General features: G+C 36.4%; 1 protein-coding gene across 3 annotated transcripts in view; it reads right to left on the reverse strand.

The window, feature by feature from the left end:
- Window positions 1–26,893, reverse strand: part of ADK (adenosine kinase) — a 577,585-nt gene that overhangs the window by 387,704 nt on the left and 162,988 nt on the right. For all 3 annotated transcript variants that reach the window (XM_030940869.1, XM_030940870.1, XM_030940871.1), the window contains one exon: window positions 25,481–25,559. In XM_030940869.1, coding sequence (XP_030796729.1) covers window positions 25,481–25,559 — 79 coding nt within the window. The remainder of the gene's footprint in view (window positions 1–25,480; window positions 25,560–26,893) is intronic.

The raw sequence follows: 26,893 nt of genomic DNA on the forward strand, positions 1-26,893 counted from the left end.
GAAAAGAATGTTATATGCAGAGGAATCTGTATGTTTATGTCAACGAGATATATGATCACCAAACATTTCACTTTATAGCAAAGAATTTTGAAGAAATCAAGACTGTCTTCTAACTTAGTGTATAAAGTGGATCATTTTGAAAATAAAATCTACTTTACTTATATTGGTTATCCTAGAAATTCTGTGAAGAGGCTAAAAAAGGAATTTAGGCCAGGCAGTGGCTCACCCCTGTAATCCTAGCACTTCAGAAGGCCAAGGCAGAAGGACTGCTTGAAGCCAGGAGATTGAGACCAGCCTGGGCAACATGGCCAGGCCCCCATCTCTACAAAAAATAAAAATAAAAAAATTAGTCAGGCATGGTGGCATGCACCTATAGTCCTAGCTACTTGGGAAGCTGAAGCAGGAGAATCCCTTGAGCCCAGGTATTTGAGGCTACAGTGAGCTATGACTGTGCCACTGCACTCCAGCCTGCGAAATGGAACAAGACACTGTCTCTTAAAAGAAGTTAAAAAAAAAAAAAAAAAAAACTCCCCAAAGTAGACATTACATGCATTCTTCTTAGTGTGTGTGTACTATTCTGTAAAATCTTATCAGCTGTAAAGATTCATGTACTCACCAGCACAATTAAGACACAGAACTATTCCACCAACACAAAGAAGCCCTCTCCTGCAACTCCCTTATAGTCATACCTATCCCCTTCTCCCACATTATCTCTAACTCCTGAAACAACAGGTCAATTTTCCAAAACTAATTTTTTTTTCATTTAAGTAATACTATATAATTGGAATCATACAGTATGTAACATTTTGAGTTTAGCTTTTTTTACTTAGTGTGATGCCCTTAAGATCTATGGAGACTGCTGACTGTACCAGTAATTTATTCCTTTACAAAGCTTAGCATTCCATTGGATAGATACCTCACAGTTTGTTTATTCACCTGTTGAAGGTTATCTGGATTGTTTCCAGTTTGAGGCAATTACAAATTAAGTTGATATAAATATTTGTGTAGCAAGTTTTTACATATACATAAATTTCCATTTCTCTATGTTAAATACTCAGGAATATGATTGCTGAGTCATATGGAATATTTATCTTTAATTTTATAAAAAAATGCCAAACTGTTTTCCAGAGTGGCTGTGTCATTTTCTTATCAGCAACAGATGAGAAATCCATTCATTCTGTATTCTCACCATTTTTTACTTTCGCTATCCACATATGTATGCAGCGGTATCTTGTAGTTTTAATTTGCACTTCTCTAATGGCTAAGAATATTGAAAATATTTTACATGGCTTACTTGCTATTACATATTCACTTTTATCATTTAAGTTTTCGTTGTTGTTGTTGCTGTTGTTATCCTAGAAATTCTGTATAAAGGCTAGAAAAGGAATTTAGGCCAGGGGCAGTGGCTCATGCCTGTAATCCCAGCACTTTAGGAAGCTGAGGCAGGAGGACCCCTTGAAGCTAGGGTCTCGCTCTGTCACCCAGACTGGAGTGTAGTGGTGCAATCATGGCTCATTTAAGATTCTTAAATACATTTGCAGCCCAGCGTGGTGGCAGGCACCTATAATCCCAGCTACTCGGGAGGCTGAGGCATGACGATCCCTTGAACCCGGGAGGCGGAGGCTGTGGTGAGCAGAGATTGCATCATTGTACTCCAGCCTGGGCTACAAGACTCCGACTCAAAAAAAAAAAAATCATCTGAAGAGGGAATATACAATAATATCTTCAAGTTCACAGTTAGTAAGCTCTTCTAGCTAATAGTAGGACAACACAGATTAATATACAAAAAGCGAATGAAGCCAGCTGTAGTAATAAAAAGTAGAGGAGTGTAAGTATAGAAAATTTAATTTACTTAGAAATGTCATTATAGAGATGATTTGATTAAAGCTATTCACTTTGATAACCCAGGAAAGACACTTAAAATTCACAAGGCATGAGTCAGATAATGTCAGTGCCCCTGCAATATCCTTTGGACCTAACCCTTTCCCACCACTCCAAATTACTTCCAATAGCCAGTATCTTCCTCTGTATGCCTCAGGGCTTTCCTCGGAATGGCTGAATGCTACTATGCCCACCATAGCACCAGGCGGGTGCACTGTCCTCTGTATGGCAGTCCACAACCAGTAACAGGAAATACACTCACTCTCTCACACTTCAGGTGAGTTAATTCCGAAACTAAATTTGACACTGACTTTCCCAGAATTATCCCACAAGATAAAGCTCCAGCAACCTATTGTGAGTTTACTTAGTAAGTCTTCATTAGCTGCCTTGCTTTCCTTGCATCAGTTCTTGCCTGTTACATACATCTCCAAAGTAGGCATTGTTCTAAAATCCTTGCTTCAGGTTCTGCTGCTGGGAAAACTTATGTATGTTAAACCACCCACCACAATAAAATAACTCTCATTAAAAATAAAAAATACTTGGAAGCAAAAGGTAGTGACAATAAATAAGACATATATATAGTAGGCCCACCATATCCACGGGTTCTGCATCTGCAGAACAACCAACAGCAGATCAAAAATACTTGGAAGTGGGGGAAATGGATAGTTGCTGAGTCTGTACTGAACATGTACAGACTTTTTTCTTGTCATTATTCCCTAAACAATACAGTATAACAAATATTTACTTAGCATTTACAGCGTATTAGGTATTATAAGTAATCTAGGGATTAAAGTATATGGGAGGATATGCATAGGTTATGTGCAAATATTATGCCATTTAAGGGACTTGAGTATCCATGGATTTGGTATCCACAGAGGGTCCTAGAACCAATCCCTTATGGGCTCCAAGGGATGACTGTACTTTTCTTTCTCTATTTACTTTTTCTATTTATTATTATTTCATAACTCTCTTCAATTATAAATTAAAAGCATTTCCCCTGCATATTGAAAACCTAATTTCTAATATGTCCATTACATTAAAATTAACAGTGCAAAATTACAGATGTCTACGACTACAAAAAATATCGACCTGTAAAATGCAATAATTTCAACTTCCATGATTAGACAGCAAAACAAAAAAACCAAACACATTAAGCTACAGTAATCAGAGAAGTATGATACTGGACAAAGAAGAGACATTTATCAATGAAACAGAATATGGAATATAGATACACAACCACATAATTGATTTTCAAAAAAGTACAAAGGCAATTAAAGAGATTTAAATAGACTTCGGGAAAGAGTAATGGATCAATTGGGTATCCATATGCCAAAGCAAAAAACAATAACCAAAGACTCTGTTACAGACCTCACTCAATATACACAAAAATTAACTCAAAATGGATCACAGATCTACATGTAAAAAGTAAAACTACGAAATTTCTAGTAGAAAATATAGGAGAAAATCTTTCTGATCCCGGATTAGGCAAAGAGCTCTTACATGACACAAAAGCATAATCCATTTTTAAAGTACACAAATTTGTAAGAACTTCTGCTCACTGAAAGACATTGTTAGGAAAATGAAAACACAAGCCACTCACTAGGAGAAAATATTTGCAAATCACACATCTGATAAAAGTCTTGTCTGCAGTATAGATAAAGAATTCTCAAAACCCTGTAACAAAAATAAACACAATTTTTTTTTTTTAAAGGCAAACAGTTTGAAGAGATACTTCTTCAAAGAACATATACAGATAGCAAATAAGCATATAAAAACGTGCTTCACATAATTAGGGAAGTAGAAACAATGAGATACTCCTCTCCCCCTCATAATTGATATAGTAATAAAAATTGATAATATCAAGTGCTGAAAGGATGTGGAACCACTAGACTTCTCATATATTACTAGTGGGAATGTGAAATGGCACAGATACTTTGGACAGGAGTTTAGCAATACATCTAGTAAAATGAAAATTTATGTTAACACAAAAATGTATAAATATTTTTAGCAGCTTTATTCATAATCACCAGAAACAATTCAAATATTCCTCTAGAGTGGACAGAGATACAAGGTGTAGTACATCACGATGACAGAAAACTACTCAGCCATTAAAATTTAAAAACTATTGACAAAGCAGGCCGGGCGCGGTGGCTCAAGCCTATAATCCCAGCACTTTGGGAGGCTGAGACGGGCGGATCACGAGGTCAGGAGATTGAGACCATCCTGGCTAACACGGTGAAACCCCGTCTCTACTAAAAAAATACAAAAAACCTGTAGCCCCAGCTACTCGGGAGGCTGAGGCAGGAGAATGGCATAAACCCGGGAGGCAGAGCTTGCAGTGAGCTGAGATCCAGCCACTGCACTCCAGCCTGGGTGACAGAGCGAGACTCCGTCTCAAAAAAAAAAAAAAACAATTGACAAAGCAAAATGGATGAATCTAAGACGAACTTATATCAAATAAAGTCAGATTCAAAGGCTATGCACAACATGATTCCATTTGTGTGTATCAGTACCTCAGGAGAGCTGGAGAAAGCTGGGCTGCCACGTTCTGGCACAGCCAATGGCAACAAGCCAAAAAAATAAATAAAATAAAATAAAGAATAGGTCTGTAATCACTTGCTGTGATAGTATAAGAGGCTAAACTGGAGAAAGTGCCAGTTACCCCCCATTCCATTTTCCCCTGTGGCATGGCACATTGGTCCACAGGGCAGGTAGTCCAGCACAGATGTATGTGAGGGCTGCCTCACTGCCAAAGGGAACCCCCAACAAAAGACTCTGGTAGTTTTACAGACCCAGGAGTCGAGTGAAGGCTAGAGAGGGAAGGGTTAGAAACAGAAAAGTGCAAGTCATAGTAAAAAAAGAGTTGGTGTCTTGCCTCTTTTCCCCAGTGAAGTCTTGACAGAGACACTTAAGGAAAGCTTCCCCAAAAGAACCACATAAAGAGGCCTCTGAATGATGGCACCTAGGCTAGGAATGCAGATATGTGTAAGAGGATGACTGGATCCTTGACTGCAATTCCCCTCAGAGACTATAAAAGTTTTGCACCAAGTCTGCTCTGGAGACCAGTCTTCCCCCTATGAAGCCTGCCAGGAAAACCTCTGTAAATGCTTTATGATTGGACCTAAAAAATTACTCATAGGTTGTTGACTAGAAGCAGGAACCCTCAATACAAGTCACTGGAAAAGGTAAAACTATACAAACAGAAAATTATGGAGAATGGGATTTGATTTTACCCTATTTAATAAAGCTAACACAAAAGGCTCTTAACTAATTCATGGATGCAGGCAGAAGACACAAGACTCCTCAAAGAAAAAATACTTCATTACTTACGACAAAGCAGAAGAACATCAGCATTTTTGCATCAGTTCCCCTCATTCCAAGTCCTTTGGGGATGCTCAGATGGATGCTATGCATAAAGTGAGTTTGCATTAGCAAATGAGAAGCACTGAACTTGGAGAATCCACCAATTTTATGGCAAGCAGTAAATAAGCTTGCTCTTTGTCTGGGAAGAGATGTTATCTCATGTCTCAAGTTTATCAGCTGCACATATAATCCTAAGAAATCTCCCAGGAAAAAGGGAAATCTGAGCCTTACAGTCTTCACAAGCAAGTGAGGAGAACTGTCTCTGTCAACAAAAACAGAGCAGGGATTGCTAAGGGCTGAAGTAGGGGAAAGGAAGACTACAAAGGGGACACAAGGAAAGTTTTGGGGTGATGAAACTATTCTCTATCTTACTTCTGATACTGGTAGCAAGATTGTGTGCATGTGTCATAACTTGCAGAAACATACACTACAAAGATCACTTTTTTATATATAAATTATAACTTAAAGGGGAAAAATACTTTTTTGGAAAAAAAGTATTTTTTTTATAAATAAGTTTTTTTAAAAGAATTTCTTCTCTAGAAAAAAGTAAATCTTCCCTAAAAAAAACCCAAAAATATATCCAGGACCCTGTGGTACCATCCCTGGTGTCCCTTTCTGCATATGTCTACTTTCAGTTGCCAACTACTTAATGTTTACAGTATTCATTTAAAGTTAATTAATTATACTTTCAGATATGCTTCAATACCTATTCAAGCATTAAATCAAGACTTATCATTTCTAAATCTTTTCTTTCTTTTTTTTCTTTTTTTTTTTTTTGAGATGGAGTCTCGCTCTGTCGCCCAGGCTGGAGAGCAGTGGCGCGATCTAGGCTCACCACAAGCTCTGCCTCCCGGGTTCATGCCATTCTCCTGCCTCAGCCTCCCAAGTAGCTGGGACTACAGGCACCCGCCACCATGCCTGGCTAATTTTTTTTTTTTTTTTGTATTTTTGGTAGAGACAGGGTTTCATTGTGTTAGCCAGGACGGTCTCAATCTCCTGACCTCGTGATCCTCCCACCTTAGCCTCCCAAAGTGCTGGGATTACAGGCGCGAGCCACCGTGCCTGGCCAATCTTTTGTTTCTTACGATAGTTTTTGAGAAAGAAAACAGATGAAATTTGCAAAACAATAAATTAAAAATTAGTATAGTTTACTGCTGCCTTTCAGCTCTCTAAATCAAGATATCAAAAATAAAACAACAATTGGCAGGCATCCCTTCATACTCCCCACCATGGATATTAACCCACAAATAAGATAAACCCTCAAAATTATTAAATTGCCATTGTTCACGTTTCTCCTGTTGACCGATGATCTAAACTCTCATTTTAGTAAGGTTCTAATAGAATGGAACATCTGTTTTATGTTACATGGGAGGCAGCAAAATTCTTCCTCTCTGACCGGATTATTAATACTCATACCGTCTATGGTGTTAGACTTCTCATTTGTATCCCCTGCACTAGCTCTCTAAGGTACAACATACCCCCAATGTAAAACATTTTCCTTTTAACTGTACAATACTGTAGATGCCATATTTTTAATGTGACATGCTGGTATTTCTTTTTTAAAACCACAAATGCATTTCTTATTCTCAATCACAAATTTAAATTTCCTGTGTATTCCCAGCCCACTAGGCATTTTTCTTTTAAAATAGCTGAAAAAATAGATGATTTCAATTTTTTGATTTGTCATCGCATTTTTATAGACCTCTCTCCAAGTAACTGTTAGAATGGAAAGTGAAAAGATATTTAGCTTTTAATCCGTTTTCTATAAAATCAATGTAAGCTTAAGAAAGACTGTAAAATATTTCTACTTCTTAAGACGAATAGTAGTAAGTCCATGCCACATCTAAAATGATCTAAAACAATACATTATATTCCATTTAAGAAAAATAACCTTAATAAGGCATTCTTCCAGTGTTCAAGCTTAAAATTATTTTAACATGAGTGTTTTCATTTTTAAAAGTCATCAAAATCTGACATATATTCCTTATGTTATTTCACAGATTTACACAAATACTTAGCTGAAACCATCTTACATTTCATTGGTTAAATTACAATAAAGTAATACTCTTCAAATGGAGTTGTATTTCTAATACCTTCAGTTTTTCTTGTTGTGCAATATTTTGTTCATTATGAACAGATTCTGACAAAATTGAGACAAATTGCATCACTACTGATGACTCTCAATTAGGTCTTCAGTGCATTTCCCTTGCCTAACCCTAAAAAAGCTACATATGGTTTAAACCACTGGTACTTTTTACTTTCTGCCAATACACAAACCATGCTTTTTTGTGTTGAAAACATTCCCACGAATAATTATACTAGTCTCCAAAGAGACCAGATGGTAATAAATTCTAGAGCAGATCTGGAAGCTTTCTCTAAATTTACCTTTTTATAGTCTCACTATCATAATACAGTTCTTTGTGCTATAGCTTAGAATAGCTATGGCTAGACATAGAAATGTGAGTAAACTTTGTACACAAATAAAAAAGCAATCATTTCAGGGTCTTTCATAACTACATACACCTCTCATCTAATATTATCATCAACAACTTTTAAGAGAGCATCACCTTGATAGAGTATGACATTATTAATCAAATTATAAAATTTTTACATTTGCAAAATGTTACTATGAAAGTAAAATGTGTCTGGGCACAGTGGCCCATGGCTGTAATCCCAGCACTTTGGGAGGCCTAGGTGGGTGGATCACTTTAGGTCAGGAGTTTAATACTAGCCTGGTCAATAGGGTGAAACTCTGTCTCTACAAAAAAATACAAAAAAAAAAATTAGTTGAGCATGGTGGCAGAAGCCTGTAATCCAGCTACTTAGGAGACTGAGGCAGGAGGATTGCTCAAACCCAGGAGGCAGAATTTGCAGTGAGCCAAGATCACGACACTGAGCTTCAGCCTGGGCGACAGAGCATGACTCTATCTCAAAAATAAAACAAATAAAGTAAAATTTAAGAAATACGATCCAGCTAGCTACAGCAAATGGTATGAAGTTAAAGAAATAGAAACGTTGGCTGGGTGCAGTGGCTCACGCCTACAATCCCTGCACTCTGGGAGGCCGAGGCAGGTGGATCACCTGAGGTCAGGAGTTTGAGACCAACCTGGCCAACATGATGAAACCCCGTCTCTACTAAAAATACAAAGAATTAGCCGGGTGTGGTGGCGGGCACCTGTAATCCCAGCTACTCGGGAGGCCTGAGACGGGAGAACCACTTGAACCCGGGAGGTGCAAGTTGCAGTGAGCTGAGATCATACCACTGCACTCCAGCCTGGGCAACACAGGCGAAACTCCATCTAAAAAAATAATAATAATTAATAAATAAATAAATAGAAATGTAGACTAATGTTTACTAGTATTGCCACTGATTCTATTTTGTTATTCTTCTGGAAAACATGAATAAATTATTCTGGCCTTGCTATTTCAACTGAAGTAAAATAACTTGCACAATCTTCATCATTTATATTAATCATAGATCACTCCATTTTACTTAAGAGTATCGGGTTTGTGACAAAAAAAATCAAAAGAGGTTTTCAAAACCAGAAGCATTATTCAAAACTTTCAAAACACATTGTGGTATATAAAATTAAATTTGGCCGGGCGCGGTGGCTCACGCCTGTAATCCCAGCACTTTGGGAGGCCGAGGCGGGCGGATCACAAGGTCAGGAGATCGAGACCATGGTGAAACCCCATCTCTACTAAAAATACAAAAAAAATTAGCCAGGCGCGGTGGCGGGCGCCTGTAGTCCCAGCTACTCAGGAGGCTGAGGCAGGAGAATGGCGTGAACCCGGGAGGCGGAGCTTGCAGTGAGCCGAGATCGCGCCACTGCACTCCAGCCTGGAGGACAGAGCAAGACTCCGCCTCAAAAAAAAATAAAAAAAAAAATAAAAATAAATAAATAAATTAAATTAAATTTTAGGCATTTCCTTCCATCTGTAAGAAGCAAAACACAGCCATAGTAGTTTATTTTCTACTTTTATACCAGTGTACTGGTTACAATACTGGTGTAAAATATTAGCTGAATAATTTTTGGCATAAATTATTCTTATAGCTCAAAACAACTATGTATAAAAGAAATGAAAACAAAAAAGAAAAAAGTTCAAATAGAAACAGGAAATACAAATTGGGGTGGGAAGGTACAGGGACTACTGAAAACAGGGATTAAAAACAATGTCTAAAAGTTATTGTATTATTTTAATAGTCATTGTTGCTTCAAAACATGGTGGCTATAAATAAGAAATACTATCTCACATAGTTTTGGTGGGTCAGGAATTTAGGAGCAGCTTAGTGGAACAGTTCTGTCTTGGGGTGTCTCATCAGGTTGTAGTCGGTTAAGTAAGGCAGAGCTCCAGTAATCTGATGATTTGACTGGGGCTGGCTCACTCATATGGCCAGCATATTGGTGTTGGTTGCCGTTGGAAGGCTTATGCTCCTGCCCATGTGGACCTCTTCATAGGTTGACTGCGTATCCTCAAGACATAGCAGTTGAATTCCCCATTATGGGTGTCCCAAGAAAAAATAATATGGAAGTATTTATGCCTTTAATGATCTAGCCTCAGAAATAGCACACCATCATTACATACACTCTACTTATTAGAAGCAAGTCGCTAGGTCTGGGCCATATTCAAGAGAGGGGAAATTAGGTTCTACCTTTTCAATGGAGAAGTATTAAAGAACTTGTGAACATGCTTTTAAAGAATTTTTTTTAGGAGACAGGGTGCCACTGTGTTTCCCAGGCTAGAGTACAATGGCTATTCACAGGAGCAATTACAGCGTACTGCAGCCTCAAACTCCTGGCCCCAAGTGATCCTCCCAGCTCAGCCTCCTGAGTAGCAGGGACTACAGGTATGCACCACCACACCTGGCTTTCACTTTTCATATTAGAGTAGGTGACAACTGTTACATAAAGCAAAAACCCACATTAGATAAAATATATATATATATATATATATATACACATAATTATTATTTGGTTTTGTGACAACGTCTAGCTCTGTTGCCTAGGCTGGAGTGCAGTGGCAGAATCATGGCTCACTACAGCCTCAACCTCCTAGGCTCAAGCAATTCTTGCACCTCAGCTTCCTGACTAGCTGGGATGACAGGCATGCACCACTGTGCCCTGCTAATTTTTTTTATTATTATTTGTAGAGATAGGGTTTTGTTATGTTGCCCAGGCTGGTCTTGAACTCCTGAGCTCAACTGATCCTTTGGCCTTGGCTTCTCAAAGTGCTGGGATTATAAGCATGAGCCACCACACTTGGCCTATTATTCTTAAAAGAACGAAAAATTTATCTGATCTACTTAATGATACATATAATTGTTCATATATACATAAATCATATGCCATCTTCATAAAGGAAAGTCATTAGTACTGCTTTTATAAAATTAAATCTAAGTTTTTCTCTTATTTTGACAGAGCTCTAATTTCTAAAATGCTCATAAATTTTCAGTTTTCTGCTACATATATTAAAATACATGCCACCTGCAACCCACTAGGTACTCGTTCTAAAACCATAGTTTCCCAGTGGTCACCTAACATCTATCCATCCAACCAATCTTCTTCCTTGTTTGAAAATTCCACTGCATACCTACTAATTTTTATGCAGAGATTTTTAAATGAAAATTCTGGTTAATAGATGGGCAACAGTTACTACCAAGTGAAGTCTATAAGCCAAGGTGTATGGACCTCTATATAGTGGGTTGTAAATGCTTGATATGGGAAGAATTCAAGAAGGAGAAAAGAATGAGAAAAAGTTTTGTGATAGTCCCAAGTTCATACTTGCCCAGCTTGGCTTAATTCTACTGCACATCCTTCTTGCTGCAAATCACTGTAGTATGTTACAATCTAGACTATTTGGTTTTTTACTTTGTTATCCCAAGTATCTCAGCAGCAAAAGTACCAAAGAACACAAATACTCTAAAAACATTTTTCTTTAAAAAACATGGCAGAGTGATGTTAGCAAAATGCAAGGGTAGAAATTTTTGTCTGGTTCTCTATACTCTATAGAGTTTCAATTAGTGACTTCTCAGTGGCAAGATGACTACCCTGGATCTCTTGGAACTCAGGATGATGTCTCATTGTACCACAGAGCTGAGAAAAATCTGGGAACAGTGTATTAGTCCATTTTCACACTGCTATAAAGAAATATACAAGACTGGGCAATTTATAAAGAAAAGAGGTTTAATTGACTCACAGCTCCATATGACTGGGGAGGCCTTGGAAAACTTACAACCACGCTGGAACACAAAGGGAAGTAATGACCTTCTTCACATGGTAGCAGGAGAAAAAGACAGAGAGTGAAGGAGGACCTGCCAAACACTTATAAAACCATCAGATTCATAAGAACTTACTCACTATCATGAGAACAGCATGGGGGGAACCACCCCCATGATCCAATCACCTCCCACCAGATCCCTCCCTCAACATGTGGGGATTATGGGGATTAAAACTGGAGATGAGGTTTGGGGCGAGGGACACAGAGCCAAACCATATCAGATAGTAAGGGAAATGGTGCTTTGACTGCAACACCCTTCCCCTAAGCACGCATATGCAGAAGTCCCCTGGATGCAAGTTTCTATGGTAGAAAAAATGAGTGGGAAGTGGGTATTCGGCCTATTGTAAGCATAGTATATAAACCTCTTATATCTTTAATATGAAGATTAAAGACAAAACTATTAAAAATAATTATAACTACAACAATTGATAGTGGGATATGCAGTTTTAAAAGCTGTAAGTTGTAACATCAAAAATTCAAAATATGTGGTTGGACGAGTTGGCTCATGCCTGTAATCCCAGCACTTTGGGAGGCCGAGGCAGGCAGATCACTTGAGGTCAGGAGTTCAAGACCAGCCTGGGCAACATGGTGAAACCCCGTCTCGACTAAAAATACAAAAATTGCCTGAGCAAGGTGGTACACCCCTGTAATCCCAGCTACCCAGGTGGCTGAGGCATGAGAATTGCTTGAACTCAGGAGGTGGAGGCTGCAGTGAGCTGAGATTGTGCCACTGCATGCCAGCCTGGGTGAGAGAGAGAGACTATCTCAAAAAAATTCAAAATACGAGAGAAAAAGAGGACTTAAAGTACAAGGTGTTTATTAAACATTTTTAGCAATCAAAGTTAAGTTGTTACTAGCTTAAAATAACCTGATATAAGCAAATATCAATAAATCTAAAGGGAAAGATAGTGCACAAAATAATCATAGTAGACAACTTTTTTTTTTAACTTTTATTTTAGGGGTACATGTGCAGGTATGTTACATGTGCAGGTTGTGTCATGGGGGTTTGTTGTACACATTACTTCATCACCCAGATACTAAGCCGAGAACGTAATTGTTATTTTTTCCGATCTTCTACCTAGTAGGAAACTTCAGCACCCCACTTAAGCAATAGAAACAATATCCAGACAGAAAACCAAAAAAGAAACATTAGGTTTAAACTGTATTCTCGACCAAATAGGCCTAACAGACATTTACAGAACATTCTATCCAGCGGCTGAAGATTACACATTCTTCTCAACTGAACATGAAACATGCTTCAGGATAGAGTGCATATTACGCCACAACATAAGTCTTAACAAATTTCAGTTCAAAATCATAGATTATCTTTTCTGATCACAATGGCATAAAACTAGAAGTCAATAATAAGAGGAAAATCAGAAACTCTACAAGTACATGGAAATTAAACAACATGGTCAATGAGAATATTAAAGAGAAACAAAAAGATTTTTTGAAACAATGCCAATGGAAACAAAGCATAACCTGATACAGCAAAAGCAGGTCTAAGAGGGATGTTTATAGTAATTAACACATAAATCCCCAAAAAGGAAAGATACAAACCTAATGTTGCACCTCAAGGGACTAGAAAAACAAGAACAAGCCAAACCCCAAATTAGCAGAAAAAAATAAATAATAAAGAGAAGAAATAAAGGAAATAGAGACCTAAAAACCGTACAAAAGATAAATACAACAAATAATTAGGTTTTTGAAAAGATAACCAAAAGCAACAAACCTTTAGCTAGACTAAGAAAAAAAGGAGAAGATACAAATAAAAAAGTGAGAAACAAAAAAGGAGACACTACAATTGGTCCCAGAGAAATACAAAGAATTATAAGAGACTCTCATTAACAATTATATACCAACAAACTAGAAAATCTAGAAGAAATAAATTTCTGAATACATATAATCTACCAAAATTTAATTATGAAGATATAAAAAACTAGAACAGACCAATAAGTAAAGAGATTAAATCGGTGATAAAAAGTCTCCCATCAAAGAAAAAAGAAAAAATGCCTAGGACCTGTTGGCTTCACTGCTGTATTCTACCAAAATTTTTGCTTTGTTTTTTTAAAGAGACAGGGTCTTGCTCTGTTGCCCAGGCTGCAGTACAGTGGTATGATCAGAGTTCACTGCAGCCTCCACCTCCTAAGCTCAAGCAATCTTCCTGCCTCAGCCTCCCAAGAGGCCTCCCCAAGTAGCTGAGACCACAGGTGTGTACCAGCACACCAAGTTAATTTTTTTTTTTTGGGGGGGGTAGAAACAAGGTCTTACTATGTTGCCCAGGTTGACCTCGAATTCCTGGCCTCTTGCAGTTCTGCCTCAGCCTCCCAAAGTGCTGGGGTACTGGTGTAAGCCAACACACACCCAGCCCTACCAAATATTCAAAGCAAAACTAAAACCAATTCTTCTCAAATTATTTTTAAAAATTAAAGAGGAAGGAATTCTTCTAAACTCATTCTACAAAATCAGCAATACCCTGATACCAAAACCTAACAAGGACACAACAAAAATAAGAAAACTACAGGCCAATGTCTCTGATGAACCTCGATGGAAAAATCCTGAACAAAATACCAGCAAACCAAATTCAATAGCACATTAATTTTGGGAGGCCAAGTAAATAACTTGAAGTCAGGAGTTCAAGATCACCCTGGCCAACATGGTGAAACCCTTCTCTACTAAAAACACAAAAATTAGCCAGGCATGGTGGTGGGCGCCTGTAATCCCAGCTACTCGGGAGGCTGAGGCAGGAGAATCGCTTGAACCCAGGAGGTGGAGCACCTCTGCACCCCAGCCTAGGTGACAGAGTGAGACTCCGCCTTAAAAAAGAAAAAAAAAAAAGCCAGCACATTAACAAGATAATTCACCAGGATCAAGTGGATTCGTCCTATGGATATATGAATGGTTCAACATATACAAATCAATAACTGTGATATATCACATTAAATGCAGGAAAAAAACATATAATCATTTCAATAGATGCAGAAAATGCATTTGACAAAATTCAACATTCCTTCATGTTACAATTATCAACAAATTGGGAATAGAAGGAATGTAGCTCAGCACAAAAAAGGCCATATATGAAAAATCCAAAGCTATCATTCTGAATGGGAAAAAAGTGAAAGCTATTCCTCTGAAATCTGGAACAAGACAAGGATGTATACTTTCACCTTTTCTATTCATCATAGTCTAGAAGACCCAGCCAGAACAATTAGGCAAGAGAAAGAAATAAAAGGCATCCAAATTGGAAAGGTGGAAATTCAACTGTTCTTGTTTGCAGACAACATGATCTCCTACGCAGAAAACTCTAAAGAATGTACCAAAATACTGTCAGAACTAATAATCACATTCAGTAAAGTTGTAGGATACAAAACAAACATACAAAAGCATTTCTATACATCAACCACAAACTACCTGAAAAAACAAAAATCAAGTAAACAATTCCTCTTAAAATAGTTATAAAAATAGCTAAAATACCTAGGGATAAAATTCAACAAAGGAGGTAAAAGATCTCTAAGATGAAAAGTATAAAACACCAATGAAAGAAATTAAAGAAGACACAAATAAATGAAAAGATAGCCTGCATTCATGTAATGAAAGAATTAATAATGCTAAAATATTCATACTATCCAAAGTGATCTACAGATTCAAAGTAAACTCTCTCAAAATGCCAATGACAATCTTCACAGAAATAGAAAAAAAATTCTAAAATTCATATAGAACCACAAAACATCCCAAATAGCAAAAGCAATCTTGAGCAAAAATGACAAAGACACATCATGCTATCTGACTTCAAAATGATTCAGCAATTCCACTTTTGGGTACATACTCAGTGGAAATGATTAAGATATATCTGCACTTCCATATTTATTGCTTCATTATTCACAACAGCCAAGATACGTAATCAACGTAAGAGTTCATCAGGCAATGAATGAATAAATAAAATGTGGTATACATACACAATGGAATACTATTTATCCACAAAAAAAAAAAAAAAAAAAAAAAAAAAGAACAAAATCCTCTCATTTGTGGTAACATAGAGGAAGCTGGAGAATATCATGTTAAAAGAAATAAGCCAGGTACAAAAAACAAATGCTACATAATCTCAACTCACATGTGAACTATAAAAAAGCTGATCTCATAGGAGAGTAAAATGGTGTTTATCAGAGGCCTGGGTAATTAGAGGGGTAGAAGGATGGAGAGATATTGGTGAAAGAATCTAGAATCACAGATATGAACAGGTTTTCAATAATTGGTTAAAGGCTGTGCACAGTGGCTCACACCTGTAATCCCAGCACTTCGGGAGGCAGAGGTGGGAGGGTTGCTTGAGGTCAGGAAATCAACATCAGCCTGGGCAACAAAGCAAGATTCCATTTCCACAGAAAATTTACAAGTTAAAAATTAGCTGAGCATGGTGGCACAGGCCGGTGGACCCAGCTACTCAGGAGGCAGAGGTGGGAGGATCACTTGCGCTTAGGAGTTGGAGGCTGCAGTGAGCCATGATTGTGCCACTGCACTCCAGCCTCGAAGACGGAGCAAACTGCCATCTCCAAAAACAAAAATAATTGTCTAGAATAGGCAAACATATAGAAACAAAACTAGATAAGTGACTGTCTGGGGCCGAGGGGTTGAATGGAAAGAAGATCAGGGGGTGAGAGAGAAATGGGGAATGACTACTAATGGTTATAGAGTTTCTTCATTTGATAATGAAAATATTGTGAAACTGACTGTGGTGATGGTTGTACAGCTAGCTAAATCTGTGAACACACTAAGAGCCACAGGATCATACATTTTAAACAGGTGAATTGTATGTGAACTATATTCCAATAAAGTTATTTAAAGAAGAAGGAAATGTGTATTAATTGGAATGTAAGTTAGAAAATCAATACAATTAAATATTTTCTTTGCTTTCAAAAACAATGGCAGCTGACGGTACCACTGTATAATTTAAATGGCAAAGACCATCCTTGTGAACCAATTAACAAATGAGACTCTTTCAGAAAAATCTGAGTTCAATTTTCATTTCAAATAAATGAATATACCATCCATAGGACAAAAAAGTTTCTGAATTCCAATTCCAAAATAGAATAAAAAGGAACAGAGTTTTATCCCCTTGATGAAATTATGTCCCATTGCTTGTAGTATTTCTTACTGAAGGTTTATTTGTTTTGCTTTTAGACAGAAAAATACAATTTCAAATTGTACCCATGTTTAATATCATACCCAGGAACACTGCATGACATTAAGGTCCACAAGAGTAGAGATATGTCATTCTTTTATGAAGTGGGTAACTGTGATATGTGTAGATTTATATTAGACAACTGCAGAGCACAACCATAACTGCTGAGACAGAACTAAAAGCATGTCATCACAAATAGTAGTAAAATAATTTCTTAATATAATACATAAAAAAACGTAGGAAGAAAGGAAGAAGAGGGGAGGGAGGAGGAAGGGTAGGAAGAGAAGGGAAGGAGATGTAAGGAAGGGAGGAGGAGGAAAAAGAAGGGAAGGGGAGAGGAGGGATAAAGGGAAAAAGAGAGAGAAAGGAAAGGAGAGAGACAAGGAAAGGAGAGAGGGAGAAAAGGCAGGAAGGAAAAATGAAATACTGATTTTTCTTTACATTAAAGAATCTAAGTTAGAATAATTTCACAAACACATCAAAAGTATTGTAATTGAGGACAGCAAGCCACTGCTTCCTTCATCTTATTTTAGCTATGAAAAGTTTACAACCTAATTTGAAAAGGGAAGAGCTCAGAAAGGCAAACAAAGAGGAGTATTAATTCATATTTAAACTTTAAAAATTATAAGGAGGTATCACAATTTGAATAGTCAACCTATTTGTAGGGCTTATGTTACTTAAAATTATTCATTAATCATAAAATTGACAGAATTAGTACTTACTACTTTCTTAAATGACAGAAAGAATTGAGAGACTGTATTGCATCACCTTCTGCCACATCCTGCTACAATTATAAATACAGTTGTACTACTGACATTTCTACAACTGCTCCAGGTGAAAGCATTTGAACAGAGAATTCTCTTTGATCATTTCATTGTCATTTCTTCTTTTTAAATTTACATCTGGACTGTTCCAATGCACAGAAGTACATCTCATAAAAAACCTTTTAACCTCTAACTAGCTTTTCTAGGTAAAATAGGTCACAAAAGAGATAATCAGATTTTTTTAATACAGAAAAACTTTAGATTTTTTTCAAAAAAGATCTCAAAATAGATAAACAACATGAGTCCTTTGATTTAAATCAGTTTTAACTTCTAAATACCATAACTCAATTAGTAATGTTACACCAACTGGTAGTTCTTGAAATATCAGCTTTACAATTTTGAGTTCAATGTTTCTATTTCATTCAAACATAATTCCTAAATCTTTTGTTCAGTGTTTTTAGAAACTCATTTTACATAGTATTTTGGAAAGCTTTAAAATACAATTATGAACACTAGTTTATTATGTGATGTTTTACATCAAGAAAACAATTAAAAGCATCCCCCTGAGATGTATAAAACATAAAACACACTGGCATTTAGGCAGTCCTCTCAAATTTTAATTAAAAATGAAACAACAACATGGTTAAAATTTTACTGGAAGTTAAATACAAATATGGAGGCTTATCTAACTGGAAGAGACATGAAAAACTGCAAGACTGAATGTAAGTCAATAATCATAAAAGCAGATTAGAAATTATAAGACAGAAATAAGGATCTGCTAATTTGAGAGGAGACCAAGCTAATGTCTTGAGGATCGTTTGAGCCCAGGAATGCAGGACCAGCCTGGTTAATACAGCAAAACCCCATCTGTACAAAAAAGTTAAAAATAAGGCGGGTGTGGTGGTGTGCACCTATAGTCCCAACTACTCAAGAGGCTGAGGTAGGAGAATTCCTTGAGACCAGGAGGTCAAGGATGCGGTGAGCTGTGATTGCGCCACTGCACTCCAGCCTGGGTGACAGAGCGAGACTCTGTCTCAAAAAAATAAAAAATAAAATAAAATAAAATAAAAATCCATATAGCCTCAATATTATAATAATTACAGGAAAAAAGTGATTCAAATGATTACCTGCTTATATTCCAGTTAACAAAGGATAAGATGGTATTTAAAATTTTTGAGATGCCCAGAATATACCCCAAGATGGCATTTTAAAAATAAATTTTAAAATACTATAGATAAATTAAATTCAAGGAAGCTTAAAAACAAGTGAACCTAGAACTTAAATAGAAATACCTCATGTAGCTCACCATCAGGCTTCTGAAAAATTCAATGAGTCACATAACACTATAAATCTCCAAAGAACAAAAAGGTATCTAGGCACCAAGGAAAACTGTCATCCCTGGGAAGCATGAATGAAAGAGTCCATTTACTGATAGCTATATTTAAAGTGATGCATATTCGACACTCTCTGTGACAACCTACAATTACTCCCAAATTGACGAAGACAGTAAGAAGTGAAGAAAACAAGTGAAACACTACTCAAAATCTCTCACATTTAGAGAAGTAAAAATTGAAGTCTTCTCAGGATGAGAGAAAAATCTCCAGTAAAAAAAGCAAGCTGAGGTTACTAGTTAGAACAGTAGGGTTCTATTTCTGCTTTGTTTACTCACCATGGTGTTTTTTTCTATCTTATTTAGTCAGAATCCTTATCATTAAACAATCATCACAGACCAACATATTAATTATGAGAATGCCAGAAAAAAAAACAGAGAGAAAATAAAAGAAAAAAATGTTTGAAGATGTAATGTTCCAAAACTTCCCGACTTTGATAAAATGAATGAATCTACACATCCAAGCATGAACTTGAAGCATGAATTTAATAAGCTCTAAACATGATAAACACAAAAGATTCACACCAAGACACATTATAGTCAAACTGTTGAAAGACAAAGAAAAGGAAAGAATTTTGAAATCAGTGACAGAAAAGCAACTGGTCCCAAGTCAGGATTCTCAATAAGATTAAGAACTAATTCTCATCAGAAACCATGTAGGCCAAAAAGCAGTGAGTTGACATATTTAATGTATTAAACGAAAGGCACTATTAACCAAGAATTACATATCCAACAAAACTACCCTACAATAAAGGGGCTATTTAAGACATTCCCAGATAAACAAAAGCTAAGACAGTTTGTTAACAATAGACCTGCCCTACACAAAATGCTAAAGAGAGTCCTGCAGGCTGAAATGAAAGGACATAGTAAATATAAATGCCAGTATCACTGAACTTTTGGTTTGTAATTCCTTTTATTCTATATGATTTAAAAGGCAAATGAATAAAAGAATAATTATAAATCTATGTTAATGGGCATGCAATATACAAAGACATAATCAATGAGAGTAATAATATATAAGAAGAGGATGGAGATGTAAAGGAGTAGAGTGTTTGTATATTATTGAAACTACATTGATATTATCCAAATCAGGTTGTTATGAGTTTACAATGTTAACTGTAATTTAAATGGTAAATAATAAAAGTAACTAAAACATATACAGGAAAGAAAAGGAAGACGGTATCAAAAAAGAACACTACCAAAAATTAACTTATTGATGTTTTATTACTTAGACACAAAAATTTAAAAACACATAGTTGTTATGGGCTGAACTATAAACATCCCTCCACGGACCCTCCTGCCACTATTCATATGTTGAAGCCCTAAACTCCAGTATCTCACAATGTGACTACATTTGAAGATAGGGTCTTTAACAAGGTAATTAAATTAATGGAGGGCAGTAAGGTAGGCCTTAACCCAATCTGACTGGTGTCCTTATAAGAAGACATTAGGACACGCAGACACACTCCAGGGGTACATATGTACACAGAAACCACCACGCAAAGAGGCAGAAAGAGGGTAGCCATCTGCAGGCCAAGAAGCAAGGCCTCTGAAGGAATCAAGGTGTCAACACTTTGATCTGGGACTCCAACACTGTGAGAAAATAAATCTTTGTTGTTTAAGCCACCTAGTCTCTGAAATTGTTAAGACTGCTCTAGCTAACTAATATTGAACTTATTCATAATCATATATTATTCTGCATTATTTATTTCTGTCACACTTTAAAAAAATATATAACTATAGTTGGATTAAACACTTTACCAATATTGAATTAAAAAGAACAATGGCATGCTTCTTTTTGCCTATGAAATAATAAAATAGTTTTACTTTTATGTTTCCTTTCTATACTTCACTAGAGCCATTAGGTCAATCCTTCTTGTATGTGTGGTAAAACTTAACACAGTCAAAGGTAAAATCCACTGTGACTTATACCTCTGATGCATCAAGCCCACATTCTTGGTATCAATCCAATGCGATGACATTAAGCTAAATATCCTCTCAACAAAAGCACGTAAACAGAATACTTAGGATTTTAATTACTATCAATAATAGGTGTTTAGATATAGGAATTAGTTTATAGTTCTATAAAAATATCCATCTATCTTTTAGCTAAATGCATGTTTTGGCATTCCAGCTCCTTATGAATCACATCCCTTGTGTTTACAGATTCATTATATAGGCTTATCAGTGTTCAAAATGTCCATCACTTTAAAACACGCTGAAAGACATTGGCTATCATCCTAAGTTAAATTTCTCTTTCTTGCAGAAATGGTTTTAAAACACCTGAATTTGAATTTGTGATGTCAAAACTGGATTCCAAATAAGTTACAGTTTTAGTAAAGAAACTGAAAAAAAGTTTTATTTAACCTCGTTGCTCTTTTCTGTGACTTTTTTACTTGAGTTCTGAAGCACTCTTAATATAAAAATGAGACATTTGGGCCAGGTACAATGGTTCACACCTATAATCCTAGCACTTTGGGAGACTAAGGCAGGAGGATCACTTGAGGCCAAAAGTTCAAGACCAATCTGGGCAACATACAGAGACCCTGTCTCTACAACAAATAAATTAGCCAGGTATGGCACGGTCTGACTGCAGTCCTAGCTACTCAGGAGATGGAAGAAGGAGGACTCTTTGAGCCTAGCAGTTCAAGGCTGGAGTGAGCTATGATCACACCACTACATTCCAGCCTAGGCAACAGAATGAGAGACAGTGTCTCACAAAAAAATAATAATCATAAATAAATAAAATTATTTGTGTGGTTTTTTTTTTTTTTTTTTTTTTTGGTATGTGTTTTTTCTAGCCTACTTGTGGCCTCTTCAAAAACAGAAACAAGCTGGGTGTGGTGGCTCACGCCTGCAATTCCAGCACTTTGGGAGGCCGAGGTGGGTGGATCACGAGGTCAAGAGATCAAGACCATCCAGTCCAACATGGTGAAACCCCGTCTCTACTAAAAATACAAAAATTGTCTGGGCATGGTGGCACATGCCTATAGTCTCAGCTACTTGGGAAGCTGAGGCAGGAGAATCACTTGAACCCGGGAGGCAGAAGTTGCAGTGAGCAGAGATCGTGCCACTGCACTCCAGCCTGGCAACAGAGTGAGACTCTGTCTCAAAACAAACAAACAAACAAAAGAAACAGAAACCTCATAAAAATATTTTTTTCTATAATCTTGTTTTTCCATTCTCATTCCCAATGTACTGCCAAATCAGAGAAAGGCATTCCTTTGGTCCCATATTTTGTTAATATTGTACTGCAAAGTATCTATGTCCAGCAACAAAAATAGCCATCTTTAGGCACATATTCAAGGAGGTCATTTTCTTCCATTTATTTTTCTTTTTGTAGAGACAGGGTCTCAAACTACTGGAATCAAGCGATCCTCCTGACTTAGCCTCTCAAAATGCTGGGATTACAGGCATGAGTCACAATGCCAGCCTTTTTCCATTTCTTTCAAGTCAAAAATCACATTAAGTGCTTCTACAAATTTTTTAAAAACTGACAACATAACCAAAAGTGTTCATTAAGAAAGCATCAATTATCAAACTTAAGCAAGTCATACCCCTTTTTAGCAGTGTTGTATACATGCTGTGCAGGATATTGAGCAGATAAGAACTTTTCACTTTCATTAGTAAGAAGTTCAGACCAAATGAAATTTACCAAAATTTACATTTGTACTGTATATCAAATAAATCTAGAATTCTATTTGGACAAGATATCAACAATATTTGTTTTTGTTGCCTATGGTTTCATTAAAATCTTCAAGAACATGATTTGACATATCAAAATACCTAAGAGCTTTGGGGACATTTTCTTGTTGACATAATTTGTCATATAACTTGATATATGAAAGTATGATTACTAGTAAGATCTCACATAGTAAGTTACCCAAAACTTCAAATTCCTTTTATTACCTTGCAAAAGACAAGAACAAATAAACCATTACTAGAATACATTGTTAGAATGAATGTGAAATATTGTAAAAAGTGCAAAAGAATAAAAGTAGGCAATGACTGTTTTATTATGAGACCAGTATCAGGGAGAAAGCTGAGGGAGAACTTAATTACATAATTAATGAACTTTTAGAAGGCAGAAACTGATGAAGATCCTCAAGGAAGGAGACAATCAATGAACAGCTAATAGTCTCCCAGTATTAGTCCATTTTCACACTATTGTAAAGAACTGCCTGAGACTGGGTTGGTTATTTATTTATTTATTTATTTATGAGACAGAGTCTCGCTCTGTCGCCCAGGCTGGAGCGCAGTGGCACGATCTCCACTCACTGCAAGCTCCGCCCCCTGGGTTCACACCATTCTCCTGCCTCAGCCTCCTGTGTAGCTGGGACTATAGGTGCCCACCACCGCACCCGGCTAAGTTTTTGGCCATCTCGGCCTCCCAAAGTGCTGGGATTACAGGTGTGAGCCACCGCGCCCAGCCAGAGACTGGGTAATTTATAAAGAAAAAAGGGCCGAGGCGGGCGGATCACGAGGTCAGGAGATCGAGACCATCCTGGCTAACACGGTGAAACTCCATCTCTACAAAAAATAGAAAAAATTAGCCAGGCGTGGTGGCCGGCGCCTGTAGTCCCAGTTACTTGGGAGGCTGAGGCAGGAGAATGGTGTGAACCTGGGAGGCAGAGCTTGCAGTGAGCTGAGATCCAGCCACTGCACTCCAGCCCGGGTGACAGAGCGAGACTCTGTCTCAAAAAAAAAAAAAGAAAAAGAAAAGAAAAATGGTTTAGTTGACTCACAGTTTAGCATGGCTGGAAAGGCCTCTGAAAACTTATAATCATGGCAGAAGGCAAAGAAGAAGAAAGGCACCTTCTTTACAAGGCAGCAAGAATGAGAAATGCGGAGCAAAGGAGTAAGAGCCCCTTATAAAGCCATCAGATCTTGTGAGAACTCACTCACTATCATGAGAACAACATGAAGGAAACTGCCCCCATGATTCAATTACCTCCACCTGGTCTCTTCCTTGGCATGTGGGGATTACAATTCAAGATGAGATTTGGGTGGGGACACAAAGCCTAACCATATCACCCCCAGTTCTAGTAGGAGAAAAGACTGAAAACTGTAAAATGCAAAACGTGCCTTGATAAATTAAGGCTTTAGTAAATCATCCTTTTTTTTTTTTTTTGAGATGGAGTCTCACTCTGTTGCCCAGGCTGGAGTGCAGTGGCATGATCTCGGCTCACTGCAACCTCTACTGCCCAGGTTCAAGCTATTCTCTGGCCTCAGCCTCCCAAGTAGCTGGGATGACAGGCAAACACCACCACACCTGGCTAATTTTTGTATTTTTTTAGTAGAGACGGGGTTTCACCATGTTGGTCAGGCTGATCTGGATCTCCTGACCTCAAGTGATCCGTCCACCTCAGCTTCCCAAAGTGCTGGAATTACAGGCTTGAGCCACCGTGCCTGGCCGTAAATCATCCTTTTTCTATTACTCTGGAAGTTCATAAAGTGACCACCTGGATGTTTTACCAAAAACAATACAAATCAATTGACCAACAGAAAGACTCAGGCCACTTCATATTAATGACCACCTTAAAGATTCATTTTTATAAAAGATTTGAAAACTATTATTAAATCTGAGCTTGGAAGTATGTGGAATAATCATACTATATGTCTAAATCAACTAAGAGTTACTTGAAAAGAAATCATTCTGGATTTGTCAATTTTCCACTTTTCCAGTTCTTGAAGTTAATTAGAATTCAAAGGGAAAGCATTAATCAATAAAAAAGAAAAGGAAATCTAGTATAGCAGAACTGACACATGATTGCAACGAGCAGAATTTTGAGCTAGCTTCAAACTGCAAAGGTAAGAACCAGTGGTATGTAAAACTTGTTTATATCTTTCAAAGCTGGAAGATTAAGCAGATCACTAACTCTCTCAATCAAGATTAGGTTAAACTGGTAACTCAAAGAGTATATGCCTAATGAGTTTATTCAATTACTCATTGGAAGATATGGGAAGAGAGACAGATATACAGATATATTAAAGATATACCCAGGTATAGATATATAGATGTATATACATATCTACCAACATATATGTGTATACATATTTAGGTATGAACATATGCATGTATATTTATGTATATAGATATCTATATATAATACAGAGCAATTTCTACTATCTTGTGGCAGAAACATCCTTTCTGAGGAGGACATGTAGGAAATGAAGAAGCTATAAAGTTTAATTACATTAAAAACTTTGGAAGTTACATTAAGAACTAAGGCACTGTAAAAGACATTGTAAGAGTTAATGTACACATGACAAAAAATACATACTTTCAACTTATAAAATAAAAAGGAATACTATCTATAAAATATGAAGAATTTCTATAAATCTGTAACATATGAAAAATTATAAAATGATAGTGAAAGGAAACAAGTAATTTAAGAAGAAATGCAAATGAACAATAAACATATTAAAAGTTCAAGCTTACCAATAGCCAAAGAAATAGCAATTAAAGTAACTTTTGATTAGATGTGCAATGACTACTAAAATCCCAATTCAAATGAACAAAATTATATTCTACAGCAACACAATATAAATGGAAACAATTATGCAAAATAGACATGGGTCTAGAATCATTTTGAATCCCTTTAACTTTTAAAATAAGTAACCAACCTGAGCCACTTTAATTGAGTTCTGGGTAGAGCCACCAGCATGATATTCAACTTTGAATTTTTTCACGAGTTCATCAAACCTATAAGGAAATCACAGTAGAAAAAAGTAAGTTACCTTCTGTGAGTTGCCACAATGTAAACTTTTCTGAGCAGAAGAGTATTAAAACACAAATATTTACAAATAGTAAAATATTTTAATTGTTTAAGTATGTTGAATAAATGAATTGAAATATCTTATAACAAAAATACTGAATTTCCACATTTAAGAAATGTTTTCCATAAGTGTACAACTATAAGAATTTAAGAATTTAAAACACAGACTGTCCATAATTAGCCATTAAACTAAACAGAAAGTAAAAGTAATAATTAATAGATTACCAAATGGAGGTCACATGTGGCAAATTGGTTAAGTCAAAATCAGAATCCCAGTCTCAGAATTACTTGTTACTACAAACATACAGAAATCAGTGTGTATTTCTCCTCATTCCAGACAACTAAGCGAGTTTTCTATAGAAACTAAACAAAATTTCACTTAATGTTACCCTTGGAATCAGTTCAAGAAGTATGAAAATTATAAGACCTTACACTTCAAAAGAGATGATGAAGCATATGTTCATTTCCTCTTCCACATCTTACTAAATGTCAAAAAATATATTTTATATATAAAAACAAACAAAAGCATAACAGCACTGCCTGTAAAGCAAGGAAAGAAAGATGCCACAAACAGACCTATCTAATTATATGAAAAGATGCAGCTAGAGAATGACACAGTTTCTATACACTAACAATTATTGAAAAATTTTTGAAAAATCAATAGTTGGATGGATTACCTGAGCAATCAAAATATGCATGGGTAAAAACTAAGATAAAAATACAAAAGTTGAAATTTTTAAAAATACCAAAAAAGTAGATAGAAAATATAAGAGATTTAAAATATGAAATAAAAATTAAAAGGTGCAGAGAATTTATTAGGTGGTCCGAGATCTATTTAACAGGAAATACAGAAAGGGAAAATAAACATTATGGAGAGTAAGAGAGAAATGTTGGGGGGAAAAAAGGTGAAATATAAATATGGTCAGATTTTTCCAAACATCAAACAGTTTTACAAGGGATTAGGGACGAGGACCCCATACTTGGACACATCTTGTGTAATCTCTCATATTAAGATAAAACCCTAAAAGCATATAAAGTGAAAAATAATAATTACCTTAAAAGGAATAAAAATCAGACTAATACTAAACTTCTCAAAGAATACCAGATGCTAAAAATATAATGGAGTAATGTATTCTATGCTGAGAAGGGAGGAAATTTTTGAAACTAGAAATTTTCAATATGCACTCAAATTATCAGGTTAATAAGGCAAAGCAATACTTAATAATCCTTTATCCTATGTGGAAAAAATTACTAAGGAGAT

This window comes from Rhinopithecus roxellana, chromosome 11, assembly GCF_007565055.1.
Source record: "Rhinopithecus roxellana isolate Shanxi Qingling chromosome 11, ASM756505v1, whole genome shotgun sequence".
Classification (NCBI taxonomy): Eukaryota; Metazoa; Chordata; class Mammalia; order Primates; family Cercopithecidae; genus Rhinopithecus; species Rhinopithecus roxellana.